The 16,667-nt window shown below is 37.5% G+C and overlaps 1 protein-coding gene across 1 annotated transcript; it reads left to right on the top strand.

Annotated features, from left to right (window-relative positions):
- The first annotated feature begins 1,691 nt into the window (after nt 1–1,691).
- LOC306842827 (carbohydrate sulfotransferase 1-like) lies at nt 1,692–16,121 on the top strand. The gene is made up of 3 exons (XM_079373921.1): nt 1,692–3,423; nt 11,472–11,639; nt 13,404–16,121. Exons 2-3 carry the CDS (start codon nt 11,501–11,503, stop codon nt 14,525–14,527), a joined length of 1,263 nt encoding a protein of 420 aa, XP_079230047.1. The 5' UTR covers nt 1,692–3,423; nt 11,472–11,500; the 3' UTR covers nt 14,528–16,121.
- The last annotated feature ends 546 nt before the right edge of the window (nt 16,122–16,667 follow it).

Genomic DNA, 16,667 nt, shown 5'->3' with positions numbered 1-16,667 from the left:
GAACACCGAAACCAGTCAATATAAAAACATTTTCATTTACAGACTTTGATAGATAATACGAACACAGTAAAGGGACATATGAATTAACGACTAACCTAAACTACAAAATAATCAAAACTGTCACAAATATAATATTTATGACGGCCAAATATTTAACAGATAATAGCCTACTATTGTAAGCTGCAGTCATTGGGAACTGTGCTTTCAAAACAGAAAAGTTGCTTAAAATGGCATCAGGGACTGTGAGTTCTATAATCAGCACAGAGAGCAATTAGTTTGAACGGCAGTGGAGAGTGAGTCACAGTTGGAGCTTAATCACAATGCTGGATCATGCCTGCCAACTCAAACTGTTCACTCAGCCCACCCTTGAAGTCTCTACAATCTGGCGACTTACAAAGAGCTTTGCATTCAGATGGCCCCCACAGACCTGTAGGCCGACAAGGTACAGTTTAAAACAATGGATTTTCTTTATTTGAAGACTACAACTTATTTAGAGATGTTTAAATCTCTCTCACAAAATAAATTTTTTAAAGTTTTTAACAAACCATAGGCTACATTATGGTCACATTTAAAAGTTCCAAAAATTACTTAAACATGGCTTTAAACACATAATAAAATAAATAATTTGCAGGTATAATAGAATAAAAGAAGAATTAAAAAATATTTTAATAATATATAGGCCTATATTAATATAGCCCACTGCATATTATGTAATTGATGTGTGTGTGTGTGTGTGTGTGTGCGCGCGTGTTTTTGTGATAAATTTGTATAATGACACAGGTATGACATAGGTATTACAAGGTGAAGATGACTTTTCAGGACATTGACCCATGTCCCCACTTTTCAAAATGCTTATAAATTATACAGAGTGAGTTTTTTTGGGGGAAAGTGTAAATGCACTGCTGTGAGGGCTAAGTTTAGGTGTAGGGTAGGTGTAGGGCAATAGCAAATACAGTTTGTACAGTATAAAAACCATTACGCCTATGGGATGTCCCCACTTTTCACAAAAACAAACGTGTGTGTGTGTGTGTGTGTGTCTGCATTCTAATGTAAATTTAACTCAAATCAATTACACTTTTCAACCGCACTATTTAATTAATTATAATTTGCCAGATATTGCAGTATGCCATTATAGTACAAGAGTGAACACTCATGTGAATGATTTTCCCTGTATGCAAACAATCAGGTTCTTGCAGAAATGGTTGACTGAGGCTGTGACTCTCTAAAAAAAATGTGCAGATGTGTTCTTTTTTTCAGTTTCACGTCAGAATTAACTAACATAGACTATTTTTTTACACCTTGAATTTTCTCTGTTAAGCTTCATTAACTGGTTAAAATGCCGTGTAGCCTATAGTGTCTCTTGAAATAAATACTCAGATACACACACAATACAGCCTAAAGAGGAAGAGCATAAGAGAGAAAATAACCAGTTTGTCTATGCAGTGCTTCAGATTTCTTTTGATGCATGAGATAAAACTTTCAACAACAAGATTAAAAGAATAACCTTAAACAGAAAGATAAATGATAACCTTGTGTTCTGGGTTATAAGGGAGGATATAGGCATGAGGAAAGCAAAGCAAGAAAAACTGCACCTGAGAAGCTGAAGAAAAAACCCTGCACCTAAGAAGGATAACATCCCAACGTGGGTGGATCTTAATGCCAAACTTCAGAAACAGGTTACTCAAATTTCTGAGTATGTGGAAGGCAACAGGCTGAAGCAGTCTCACGGATGGACAGGATGATCCAAACCAAGAACACTGTGATACTTCTCGCTCTGCTGCTGGTGAGCTCTTTTGCAGAAAAAGACCCAGAGCCCATTTTTAAAGCTCTTGGTGGGGAAGTTGAGATGGGTTATTGCTTTGGCGATGATATTGCTGTGTATAGAATGACTGCTGATGGAAAGGAGCTACTGGGTCAGTTCTCGAAACCCTCAGTTTCACCACCTGATGCCTTTAAGGATCGTATCATTTTCTCCACTGAAGTTGAAGGGCTTCTTGGTCTGAAACTCACAAATCTTCAGTTCTCTGATTCTGGCATCTACATCAAAGAGTGCTGGAGTGATAGCACTATGGAAAATTATCGCAAACACTATCTCTACGTTTGTGACAAGGAGTTTGGCTTTAAAACTATTTCACTGACACCCGGAACAGGTGCGGATCTGGAATGCAGTATGGATTCCATAAAGCCTGCTACAGTAAAATGGTACAGAGATATTCCCAACGTGTCTTTGTTCATGGATACTAAGATTTCTTTGGAGCCATTACAAGCAGAGTTTAAAAGCTTCATTCGGGTTCATGGCGAAGGCTCATTTTTACATGTTTCAGATGAGTTTATTCAGGACAGACCTAATTTTTTCTGTCAGGTCATGGAGGGAGAGCAATGCAGGAGCTTCCAAACCATAGGACTACCAGAGGAGCCTGAATTGAAGACTATTTATCGTTCTTACGGAGAAGAAGTAGTCCTTACATGTTCAGTAGATCCCCTCAGACAGAATCACTGGAAAACACCCTTTGGTCAAGTTAACTCATCGGCACCAGAAGGGACAACCAAAAACCAGATGTTTGTGTCGACAAGAACGAATCCTAAAAACTATTCCCTAGTCATTCAGTCTCTCATTTCAGATCATTCTGGGAGCTATAAATGTTTCTCTACCTTCCTCGTTGAAGATTATTTTTTGAATGTGTGCCCTTTGACTGAATCAACTAATATTTTTTTTTCTGAAAGCGATGAGAAGGTGGTCCTTCAATGTAACTTTATGTCTTTACCAGCACTTAGCGGTAAAGTTGAGTACGCCAGCGTTCTGTGGTATCGAAAGACTGGTGAGAAGGACATCCCAATAATGGACTCAGGGGATCCTTCTTTAACCCCACCTAATGATTTCCAAGGTCGTGTAAGGTTTTCACAGGTAGATTCCTCTCTCATCTTTACTGATCCCCAAAAGGAGGACAGTGGGACGTACTGGTGCGTGGTGCTGCTGGAGAAGAAGGAGACTGATGAGGGCTATGATGACGATGCTAACAGCGGTGATGATGGCAATAATGAAGATGATGAGGAGGAACCCCATTCGTGGATAATGGATAATGAAGAATACATGGACATGTGTCTCTTTAAGCAGGTCACCAATCTAAAGTTTCACCACCAACCTATTATAGAACGAAAGGGGGATCATACAGCTCAGCTTGAACCTGAACCTGAACCTGAACCTGAACCTGAACCTGAAGCTGAAGCTGAACCTGAGACTAACTTGACAATGTATGCTTTGTGTGCAGGGCTTGCAGGTCTATTATTACTGGCTGTGATCTGTATTGTGGTGGTTCTAAGAATTAGAGCTAAGAAAAGATCTGCGTCTGTTCAAGGAGGAGGTCTTAAACCATCTGAAGAGGAAGGAATAGCACTTAAATCAACGAACACGTAGAGTATAAGGTCATTGCTTTTTTTAACAATAGTTTGTGCATAATGTTCATGAACAGTGTTATTGTGAGAATTAAGAGGAAACTACTTAAGGTAAAGGGATAGTTTACCAAAAACTCACTAGAAACTGTCATCATTTACTTACTCGCATGTAATTCCAAATCTGTATGAATTTCTTTCTTCTGTGGAATACAAAATAAGATTTTTTTTGTACATACCATCAAAATCAGTGGTCACCAACACTGCTTGGTAACTAACATTCTTCAAAATATCTTCTCTTATGGGTAAGTAAATGATGAAGTTTTCGTTTTCAGTGAACTATCCCTTTAGAGTACAATTTCACCTTCGTACCTGAAAGATTTGTAAGATTTACTCAAAAGGTTGCTCAATAGCAAAAGGGTGTTTGGTTTCACAATTACACATTTGGCAATTGTTGTTCTTGTAAATCTTGAAATGGATCACAAAAGTGTAAAACAGCAAGTAGCACATGTGACATTTTCTTGTGCAACGAAGACAAGACCAGCATGGTTTGTTTCCCTGTCAAATCTTGAGTACACACTTAGCAAATGGTGCTTTAAAAATAAACACGCCATAAAGCCTACATCAAAGCTCATTTCGCATGAAGACAAACATATGGGTCTTAAAGGCATAGTTCACACAAAAATTTTAAATCATTCACTCACCTTCATGTCGTTCCAAACCAGTATGACTTATTTCTGTGGAAAAAAATGTCATGCAGGTTCAGAATGACCTGAGGGCGAGTAAATGATGACAGACTGTTCATTTTTAGATGAACTATTCCTTTAACTATATGCTTTATAGAGGATAGTGTACATATAATACCTATACATACAATTGTCTTAGTTATTTTCTGCATTTATGGTTCAAAATTGCTACATGTCTTGTAAAAACACATCCATTAATCATGTATCCCATACTGCAAAGAGGCATTTAGTACTGCTGAACTGCTACCATTAGAACATCATCTTTCCCAAGACAGAAATCTTGGTAATGATAAACAACAGATGTGCAAACACATCCGTAAACATTTTCATTCTTCTCCTGACTGGGGACGTGTAGAACACTTCCTGTTCTAATTTCTCTTCAGTTTCCATTAATGTGTCAACAGAGTTTGAATCTACTGCTGAAACTAATATCCTAGCCTAACATCTGGCAGCGTAAACACCGGCAGTTAGTGAGAGAAAGGCTGACGGTGTCTAGAGAGCACAGTGTGGATTTGATGGACAAGGTTATGTCATGTAAAGCTGTGCTGGTGGTCCTGCGTGGAAACACAGATTAGAGAAACGGCTCTGTTCATGTGCATTCCAAACATGACCAATGTGTTTTGCTGTGGTTGGACTGACAGCCAAAGTACTATCTTTGTTAAATAGGTATTAAAATCATTTGAGTCACAGTGGGATGGTTAGAATTGTTTGAAAGATTTAATCCATATTTGCGTTTTTATTACAACACAGGTGCGTTCTCAATGTATTCACTGGATATAAATGATCCAGTGCTTTGTTAATGGATTTTTCTTTTTATAATAATGCCTTGATTGCATTCAGAAATCCTGTCAAATGTTTGAAAAAAGTGATTCTGGAACATATAACGATCTTGATAATTAACTGAACATGTCATAGCAACATAACCATAATAACAGAACATGCTGAGTGAGCCACAAAGCCAGATTTAAAGAGGTGTTGATGGTTACCACTAAATAAAAACAGTGCTTATATTTGAAAACAACTGATTAGAACAACTGCCTTTGCGTGATTGAAGCCACTTTGACACATCTAATCTCTAATTTACTCTACTGGTTTCTTTTCTTTTGATATGTGTCAATGATTCATAATGAAGTCCCTAACCGTGAATCACCCAGCAATGTAGACCAGTTCGACAGGCAGGTTTTTTGATGGGCCATGTCTGCTTTCACTTGTCAAAATAGGCTGTCAACCTCCCTAACTGTCATTATGCATTATGCCAAAAGGCAAGAGTTGTATTTCATGGGTGTCATTTCTGTTCCAACACAAGTTTGTATTTGTCTTAAAACTTTAACACTTTTATTCTTTATTTGAAACATCTGTAGCCTCCTATAAGCTTTATTTTATTCAAAAGATTCCCTCAGACTGTCTAGGTCGTCTTGTATATTAATTTTACCCAGGTTCTGCATGACCTTGTCTAGTTTAAACCCATTTAACGGCAGCATGCATTGAAAAACATTACCTAAAGACATGTCACACTCCTCAGATATAATAGATAGTGCACCCTGGTGATAAAATAACTGCAATTTTCATCTAAAAGACTTTTCAAGGCTGTAGTGAAGTGCATGTCCACTGGGGGTGTCCTTTTTGTAAAGAAAATTAAACATTGAGTTTGTGGCGATCTAACTGGCCACCAAACCTTAAAGGAATTACCTTTTATTGATTTCAATTAAAAATGCATGCATGAAAGAATGCTGTTTTTCTTTTCAGAAAGGGAAACACAAAATGTTCACTGACTTGTGAGGTCTTGGTATCCAGTTTCTTTTTCATACATGGTAAACATGACACATAATATGACTGTTTCCAAAAATATCGGTTCCTAGATACGAGTCGCGTTTATAACTCAAATATGTGTCATGAGGGAATGTGACTTTGCCGTACAGCAACAATAAAAAAAAAAAATCACATTAATAAACTCAACCAACCAAGAGTACTTGTGCAGACAGGATATGCCTCCTGAAACAGTCCTGGAACTGTCTAACTGCAATAAACACACACACACACACACACACACACACACACAAACACTATGAGCTAGAAGTAACTTCCAGGACAAAAAAGCCACTAGCAGCATAAATCCTCTTGCTTTCTGATGGGACTGAAATTAAGGAGAGAGGATCATCAGGAATGTCTATCCGTTAAACTGATTTTAACATGAATGTGATGAGTGCCGGGCTTCTAGGTGAGATAACGGCTGTTCAAATGATGAATGAGGTTGACAAGCCTGAAAAATTAATCAATCAGTGTGTTAATAGCAGGATTATTCAACAATTTAACAGTTTATTTGAAATATTACATGCTGTGCTGATTAAACATTTTCATTTTCAAATGTACTGATGAAATCCCTCAAATTAAAATAATTTATAACATTAACAGGATAGTACATCATTGACTCGATATTGCAAAAATTGATTTTAAAATATGCAGGTGGTATAGCTACTTCAATTCTGAGTTAATATGAAAATTCATTATTATGAAATTTCCCTATGGGTCAGAGAATACCATTTTTTTATATAATTAATTGTACTATATTGTACATTAAATTGGATTTTTAATTATCTGATTTAGTATGATAGTCTATTTATTCTCATCTTGTTGATTTCATAATGTTTACTATTCCTCTTTTGAGTGTCTTTTTTTATTCTTTTTTTTTTTATGGGACCAGGTGCCTAGTGTAAATAATGTTTTTGTTCTAGTCTTCCTGTGTACACTGCCTCCTCAGGGTGTTTGTAGACCTGCAGGCTCAGTTTCCTGCTGCCATGGGTTGCATTTCTTTCTCCCTGCATGCTATGTGGGTATAATTATTGCACCTATCTTATTGCATGGGTATTTATGTGTGGGTGTATGTTTGTGCTTATCTTTCTACAGGCTATGTGTTGGTGGCGGGCTCCTCTGAAGTGATTTGGGGCCTGGCATCTGGGGTCTGTCAGCTCCCCTTTTGGTGGCTATAAGGAGAGTGAAGACAAGCCTTTAGTGTGTTAAGTGCTTTTCATCAAATCAGAGCTTTGTACTTGTAAAATATGCTAAGTAAGGTATTTGTTACAATATTCATGAATCTGGTGAGGAACACACACACACACACACACACACACTATATTAAGTCTTTTATTATAGCAATTGTGTGGGAACAAATTGTTATTTTTCACAAAAAATCTTTAAATTTGCCCTAACTGTCTTGGATTATTCATGAATATTCAATTCTCAAGAGAACTAGCAATGTCCAATTAGTGAGCAGATTTATTGGAGTCCAATCCTTTCAATAAATTGTTTGATCTGGTCCTAATCCGAATCAGGCTTTGACATCAGTAGGCTATTTAGGCTATATACGTTTGCGAGCTCTTTATCACACATAAATATATATATTTTTTACTTATTCACAGAAAGTATCATTCTGACACCAATCCTCTGAAAATAAGGTAAACCCGAAACTTACTCAGTAAAAAGCTATCCGAAAGCGTGGTTTTTGATGCAAACAAATAAGCAGCGATCTTACAGGTTTTTTTAAATGTTTTATTATTATTATTTCCAGAGTGCGCATTTGCGTTGAAAAACTGCTAACTATAGTTCTTGAAAAGTAGTCTTGGCGCTGGCCTGGTACTAGCCTACACCGTTCGAGATTACTGCTGAATGCATAAACGCGAACGCCACTTTCTTGCAATAACCGGTGTTGTGCCCATTTTCGACCCCTGCCAAATTATTACCCCCTCTCGTTGAAACCGTTACCTGATTGCCTAATCCTAACCCCACCCCTAATCCGATTTTTTGAGAAACCCTGTGAATAAGTGTCTAAAATGAAGCAACGGGTTTGCGTCAGGTGCACACAACCAGAAACTTCTTTTGTTCCCTATGCACTTTTTCAGCGATCGTCTCTGACCGAGTAAAAGTAGAACGCAGACAAACCAATGACAGAGGAAGAGAAAAACCCACTGGTTATCCACGCGCGATGCCCACCCCCTGCGTTTACAGAAAGCCAACATTATCCATCTGTCACTTAATACAGACGCTCAGCACACATATCGTTTGGCTGATATAGATGGGCTGACTCGAGATCCGCAGGACTATCTGGATAACTTTACTGGATCGAGTCCATGCGTGTTTTATTGGGGAATATTTCTGCACGTCGTGAGTGGTAAGAGATGCGCGGATCGTCCTCTTGTCAGAGAACTGCTTTCGTCAGGTTTCATCAATGTTGTGTTTGTGCCGTGTGATTTTTAGACTGATCATAATAACTTCTTAGCTGTAAATGCATTTGCTACAGTTTCTCTCGGAGCTCGGGCAAGAAGTTCTGTCAGCGGAGGCTGTGTGACAAGAGATGCTCTTGACAGATGTGTGACTGGATTCAGTCTTATAAAAAAACTGGCGATATTTAAACTAATATTCTATTATTTGTTGGTGTAGCTAATCAATTTGGCAGTCTTGTGGGAAGAGTTAGGCATTTTATCAGTGTAAAAAGAAAACATTTAATGCATTTTGCACCATGATTTAAAAACATAGGTTAAATATCATGCATTGCACCTTGCTCCAGCTATTACCTAGCCGGCATATGACCGACCTTCAACGTTGAAATATGGTTGAAATAAGGTCAGTTCTTGTTTCAACCCTTGATACAACGTTTAATACTGAACGGTTGAAGCATGCTCTGGTAAAACAAAAAAAACACCAGACTAAACTGCATTGTCTTATCTGGTCTCCAAACTTGGTCATGCTGAGTTAATTGGTTAAGAAGGGTTTAAGGCACATTTAGGGTTAATTTGTCTTGGAAACCAGCTTGGCCGTGAGCCATCTTAATGAGACCAGAAAACCAACTGAATACCATCTTAAACCAGCAAAACATTGTTAAGCTGTTTTTATTCTTACAAATTCAGCAGGAAAGCTATGGGATAATGCACTATAGACATTTTGATGGTTATTTATTGAGCGATACTGTATTTATGGTTTTTGGATATTATGGATTGGTCACTCACATTAGTGTCTTGCCTGTAGCTGTATTGGCCATAGACACACATTAACCTTGAATAGTAGCCTGCTGTGCCTGTAGGCATATAGAAACATGGAGAGAGTTCAGAAACATATGTAATAATAAATAACTAATCATACCTTAGAATTCTGCATATCTTTCTAGACTTGTGTTAACATCTCAATTAATCTATTTAATTCCAATAAAAGTTAAATTATTTTCATTCATGTGATTTTGTTCAAAGTAGTCAAATACCTGCTATAGATGTACCAATGATGATTGAGACCTTGGCAACACTTTGATTTGGCAAGAAATAAACTTATGTTTTAAACTGGTGAGTATTCAGATATTTCATGAATTCTCAATCTACTCTGACATTTATTAGTTGAGGTAAAAGAGCAACTATTTGCTCATCGTTGGAGACATTAACATGGCTGTAAAGAGTTTTTTAAAAACAGATTAATATATTCACAGCAAGGTCAAGAGACCCAAAGACATTTGCATAGGAGAAATGTGACAAAGCAATAGATATCAATTTTCTTCCAGTAGCTGACGGCTGATAGTACTGGTGCTTGATTGTGTTGGTCGATGGCTGGAGCGATTTTGTCAAATGGCAGAGAAAGCTAATCGTAGCTCTCAGTGTGCACACTGATGGAAATAAATTTTCCCCCCACATTCCCTATTCCCAGTGTGGTAATCAGTTTGTTGAATGAAAAGGCAGAATCATAAGAGAGTTTATTGTAAGAGACAACCCTAAAAATCCTGTAAATGGTTTGAAAAGAGCTGCAGCCAATGAGGATTTTAAGATCGCATGATTGAAAAGAGAAATACAATCTTTACTGCAGTCTAGACGCTAAAGTATATGTCAGATTTGATTCATTTTTTGCTATTTCAAAAAGCCATCAAAATGTGTTTTTGGCTTCTCTCTTGGAAATGAAAGTGTTACAAAACAGGAGAGCTGATATAACCAGAGATTCACAAAAATACAACCAGACATGCAGATAAATTGACTGATTTCAATATATTGATTGTCACAGACACAAAACAATCTGATCAGTCTCCTGAATATGCTTGACTGTTTTAGTCACAGCCCTCTTATGCCATTAGCTGTATATAACTGTCACTATATACAGAGCTGCAGTGGTGACTAGTCCATCTCAGGAGCTAATAAAAAGCACAGGGAAATCACCTCATTGAATGCTCAATTAGCAGGCCAGCAAGAGCTTTTCATGCAAAGTTCAAGGAACCCGAGGCAAGCGACGTGGCTGTTCATTGATAAGCAGTTTGTTAAGTGCTTGATTGCCATATCTGTAAATTTATGCTCTAACAATGTGTTTGAAATTCTGACAATGTGCAAAATTTCCATGCTACATTTTTCTGACATGTTCATTTATATTAGCTGCAGAAGAAATAAGTATCTTTGAAAATAAGTCAAAAGGTCTGGTCCACATCACATCAACAACTTATTTTGGCCAAGAACTGCTTGCATAAACAGAACATTGTTATTTTAACTATCAGTGAGATACTATTATAGTCTTTATGTTTTCCTTTTTCATTTTTACTTTAGTTAAAATGTTTTAGTTGTGTGTTTTTGTCTATAGTTTTTTGGGGTTTTTTAACTAAGGGAAAATTAAAAGTATTTTCTTTAGCAATAGCTGAAATAAAATATTTTTTTCAGGTAACATTTATTTTGTTTCTAGTAAGAAAATATTTGTATGGTTTTCATTTAAAATGGATAACCCTGCCTGCTCAACATGGAAATCAACATATCGACATGTAAAGCAACAAGACTAATATGAATAATAGGTTAAATTTGGCAAACTTGCTTGTTGTATCAGCTTGGTACCTTGGAAACACAAATGTATTCCCCCGGTGGACTAATAAATCAGATTAAAGCTTGACAGATCAAGAGAGATCTGCATGCATTGGCCAGCAAATGGACTGGTCGGTGGGTGTGAGTCCAGGTGACAGAAATGACCACCTTGTTACTGTTGTTTAGGTTACGGGTTTGCAATTATTTAAATATGGAAATACTATGGTAATAGGGCCAAGCAGCCTATTCTGTGATTGTGAGAATGATTAAATGTGAAAAATATGTAATACCAAACCCTTGCTTTAGCTCCCTGAACAATAATGCATCTCACATCTGCCTGTTTGTAACGAAACTCCACAAGCACTCAGTGTAATAATGATCTCTCAAAGCAAAGCAGACACAACATTTTTTTAAACAAATCTTCTTGAAATGCACTTCCTTTAAAGTCCAAAAATAAAAAGTGTAATCCTTCCTTTTTGTTACATTGGTTGCTTTAGTTAATAAGTGTCTATGCTTGCCTTCCTGACAGAGTGAAGCATGTGATGGTGACGGAGCAGTATGGAGTGCTCGTGGAAGACTCTACTGCTGCTCGTGTGCACGTCTTTGGGGGTGCAGTACACTGCCATCCGTTCCCTCCATGACTCCTTCAGTGGCCCATGCCAAGACTCCGCCCACTGCCAAGGACGCCAGGGTAAAGGTTAGTCACTGTCCTGTGACAAAAAGCATTTGATTTTCACAATGATATTTAACATTGCATCAGCATTCTGCAGATCAGTGCCATCACTGGAACAAAGAAAATGAAATTTGTAAGTGGAAATGCATGGTTTTATTCAAATTCTATTAGGTTTACAAAATCTTACTGATGGATTGTATTTACTTTTATTCTGATTAACAAATCAGCAAGGTTTTCCTCTATCTGCTTCTGAGTCATTTCTTTTGTGCTGTATAGACGCATGTTCCCATCATACAATATATTTATTAAAGCTGGGATAAAATGGATGAAATGACAGAACTTTGCAAGAGAAGTATGTTGATTCACTTGAAGACTGGGTTATGACATATAAATTCTCAAGAAATATGCCAGATATTTAAACTTAATTTTTTTCTTTTCTCTAATTAAAATATTTCAAACAAAACATGATTACTTGGGATAATTGTATTGATTGGTAACCATTTTATAGTTTCTCCATGTCCTCAAGTTCACTTTTCAGTAAGTACAGTAAATATTATCATTGTATTTATTATCAGTGTATTCTGTTAAATTTGCATTGTTTTAAGGTTATCAAGTTGATTTGCCTTGATCTAGTTGATTTATCACACTTTAAAGCATCCAATGTAGTTTAGCTAAAATGACATGATATTATCCAAATGTCAAAAGATGGTTAAAATGGATTTCCATTCTCTTTATTATCTTGCCATTGTGTAAATAATCGTATAAATAGAATGAATGAAATATCTGAGCTTGACTAGATCATATATCTGAATACATTTCATAGAAATACTTTAATACAGACATAAAGTTACAGAGCTCAAAAACTGACAATGACCCATCTATTGATGTGTACTGAATTTCATCTGCATTCAAGTCCAAGTGCCAGGATGCATTTTTAGACACAGTTTAAGCACTCCATTAAATTATAGTTTGCATAGGGATTTAAATGCAATTATAATTCATGTTTGGTTATGGACGTAGCTTTAGCTGGTTTGAGAAGATCATCCTAAAGGATTCAGATGACATTCTCTCTATAGGCTTATCTCTCTCAGGTCATCACTTCTGTAATGAGTAAGTTTGTAAGGAAAGAAATTAGCAGAGAACTGTTAGAAAAGCAACCTGGAAATTCCCCCCTCTGCTGTATGGAACGAGAGATGGAATATCAATAATTAATTCTACAATTATCTCATCATTAATCTGCCGTAATATGTCCTCACGGACCAGCTGTTTGCACTTCCAGCAAGCGTCGACTCGCACAACCTAATGTGCCACGCGCAATCAGTCTCTCATCAGCCATAATTACAAGCGTTATCAGTCTCTCCCACCCTCCTGCTATATATAGTAATTGTTCATTTTGAGCAAAAGTCACATAATCTTTTTTTCGTATGTGGAGAAATGCACTCACTGTTCATATTTCAATTTTATAAGTTTTTTCAAATATTGCTTCAAAATGTGAAATGATTACCACCACAGAAGGAGGCAATCCAAGTCTTCAAAACAACATTATTACTGCTGTACATTTCCTCTCTGTGGGCAGAATAGGTTTTTGAATTGCACTGGACTTTATTAAAGTTTTTGTTGAGATTATACAGTGTTTTTTCCCTAAATTACAGCTCCAGGTATTTTCTTACCCAAATAAATGATTGATTAAAGATGAAGCTGAACTAATTGGGTCTTTTGTGGCCTTATAATGTCCTCTGAGGTTTCAGAGCGCTGCATTATCTCACTTTCTCTTCTTCTCTTCCCCAGAGCAGAGATGGAAATCTCTCTGCGATGACAGCCGCATCCCTGATGAGACTAGTGCTGCGGCCGCTCGAAAGCACATCCTTCTGTTTGCGCAAACCCGCAGCGGCTCCTCGTTTACCGGACAACTTTTCAATCAACATCCTGACATATTTTATGTTTTTGAGCCCCTTTTCCATGTGCAACAGGCCTTCACCAATTCTAGTAGCCGTCTGCAAAGGGCTTTGGATGGCAGAGCTCTTCTGGGAGCCTACCGAGACCTCCTACTCAATCTCTACAACTGTGACTTCAGCTTCCTGGAGAGCTACATTCGCCCTGAACCACAGGATCACATGACCGGGGCCTTTTTCCGTCGAAGCTCCAGTCACGCTCTGTGCACACCGCCTGTCTGCCAGGAAGGTGGTGAGGAGATTCTAGCAGGCCAACCGGATGAAGTCTGGTGCCCAAAAAAGTGCCAGGCCTTGAACCTCACACTAGCCTCTCAGGCTTGCCAAGCAAGAAACCACGTGACAATAAAAACAGTTCGTATCCCAGAGATAGGCGACCTACGTACGCTTTCAGAAGACCCCCGTTTAGATTTGCGAATCGTCCATTTGGTGAGAGACCCCCGAGCCATTCTCGCCTCCCGCATGACTGCTTTTGCCGGTAAATTCAGGGCCTGGAAGATCTGGAACGCCACTGGCCGCCAACCACGGTACGTGGACCTGACTCAGATAACAAGAACCTGCAGAGATATTGAGTATTCTGTGGAGACCAGCCTGCAGAAACCCACATGGCTGAGAGGTAGGTATCTGTTGGTGCGTTATGAAGACTTGGCCTTGAATCCTGAGGAAAAGGCCAAGGAGATATACAGATTTCTGGGGCTGGACCTGCATCAAAGAATCCTCACATGGATTGCTCATAATACCAATGGTACTGTCCCATCTTCTTCAGAGTGGAACTATAAGTACTCCACTACAAGAGACTCGAAAGTCACAGCTCAGAGCTGGAGAGTACATCTGAACTTTGACATTGTTAAGACTGTTCAGTCTCTTTGTAACAGAACTCTTTCTCTACTAGGCTATAAGCTTGTCCAGTCTGTAGATGAGCTGAGGAATATAACAAAAAGTTTAATGGAGCCCAGGACGTAGTAAAGGTCATTTTTAAGTGAACTACTCATTCATTTTGGAAAACAAATTATATTTGGTTACGTAATATCGTGCTGATTACTTTTCATATTTTTCTGTTTGTTTTGATCATTTGCATACAAATTGTCAATGCCATGTACTGTAAATGCAACATTATAGATCCTACTTTGGTTAAAACCTAGCTCATTAATAATAATTAGGTCATGATTATGATGCTTGGTACCTTTCCTTAAAGGAATAGTTCATCCAAAAATGAATATTTTGTAATCATTCACTTACCGTATGATTATCTTTCCTCTATCTCAGTGATTTTTGACCATACAATTGAAAAGCCACAGGAAACTAAAATGCTTTGGTTACCAACATCTGCAGAGGAAGGAAAGTTTAGTTTGGAACAACACATTGATCAAAACATCATGATAGAATTTTCATTTTTGGATGAACTATCCATTTAACCATGTAAAGTTCTTAATATTCATGATTCAGGCCTTTAGAATAGTATACATATATAGTATATCATATATGATGCTAAATAAGCACGCAGGCCCACCCTTTTCAGCCTGTAAATGTGCATTAACGTGACCAAAGAACCATCGACAGAAAGCACAGCAGACTTGCCAGTGATGAACATGCCAAAGCTGGTCAAACGATCAAATTAACAGCATGTATCGTCTGGGCGAGCCCTTAAATGGCCTTAAGTATGAATGCTGATCAGCAGATATGTCCTTACAACCCCATAAACAGTCAAACAGAGATCTAAAATGACTGAAATGTCACTCACCGCTATTGAAAAGCCTTCTTCCATGTTCCATGTTAAAAGCAAAGTCCCTAATGAAATCAAGGCGGCACAGAAGGTCGTGTTCAGTTTAAATCACTGGCAGACAGTTCAATATGTTTCCATCCACAGAAGTCCTCTAATTTTTATTTATTTATTTTTTGCAAGCCACAACTTCAAAAAATGATATCCCTCTGATGGCTTTGTGTGTCAGAGTCAGTGAGTCAGTTATTTCTAAGTGCAGTGTCAACATTGGGAAATGCACTTTGGAGCACTTTGCAATTTGTGGATAACAGATATGAAACTATACAAATCAAAATCCTCATTTAATTAATATGCTATCTCTTGTTCACAGAGCCCCCTTGAGGGGTTAATGGGTCACACATTTGGGTTAATGTGGCCCTGCTAATTACTGTTTTAGTTCATATCATGGATTAAATTACTAAACCCATGAACACATCACATTTTGGAAGTCTGAGCTCAAATATCTGCCAATATGTAATGAAAATGTAATTTAATTGCATTCATATGTTGCATAGAAATGCAAAGATTATGAGGTTTGGGAATATTAAAATGTGTCAGTGTTTAGCCTTAAAAATAATCTTGGATTACAGGATGTCTTTGTAAATTTGAGTTGTTGTTCATGCCATTCTGCTAGTTCCTTTAAGCAATATATTACTTCTTTGTGAAACATGCCCTTTTACATATTGGAAATACGCTGTGTAAACAACAGTTCCTCATCTCAGGTATATGATGATTAAATGCAAATCTTCAGCTGCACTGCCAATTAATAAATATTAGAGGAAAACTCTATGGTGGACTAAATTATTCTTTTTCATATTGTTTCATTCCCTTGGAATTGGTGGTTCACAATGATATAATATGTTTGTTTCATTCAGATATTTATTTATGGAAAATTGTTTATTTATGGAAAAAGGTGTAGAATTATGTGGGACAATTGGTGTATTAGCAGTATTAATTATAGGTTCTGAGTGCTTATTTGTCTGTATGTAATCTTTCTGTAATACACATGAACACATTGACTTGTGTTATTAATTTTTAAGCAGGACTGGTGGCAAATGGAAATGAACCTGAAGCACTAGTTTTGATGTAGCCTAGGTGTTTGTTGCTGCTGTATGGTATTCTCTATGGCCTGCTATTCTCATCAGTTTTCCACTTTCTTTTAATACTTGACATTTGTGGTGTTCTTCTGAGGCTGGTGCATTTGGTGAAGTGCTGATCATCTTCTCAATGTCAGCAGTCCAGCTTTAGCTTGAAAATTGAAAAAGTGATTACCAAGGGACATGGCCATAATTCAGACTCCCTTTTTGTCCGTTCTTTTTGTTTTTAAAGGCAAGGATACCTGAC

Source organism: Barbus barbus (assembly GCF_936440315.1).
Source record: "Barbus barbus genome assembly, chromosome: 23".
Taxonomy (NCBI): Eukaryota; Metazoa; Chordata; class Actinopteri; order Cypriniformes; family Cyprinidae; genus Barbus; species Barbus barbus.
The sequence above is the reverse complement of the archived record's forward strand: the minus strand, read 5'-3'. Positions and strand labels throughout refer to the sequence as shown.

Coding starts and splice junctions, on each gene's coding strand:
- LOC306842827 (XM_079373921.1), top strand. CDS start 11,501: ATGGAGTGCTCGTGGAAGACTCTACTGCTGCTCGTGTGCACGTCTTTG. Junction 11,640..13,403: donor CCAAGGACGCCAGGGTAAAG/GTTAGTCACTGT, acceptor TCTCTTCCCCAG/AGCAGAGATGGAAATCTCTC.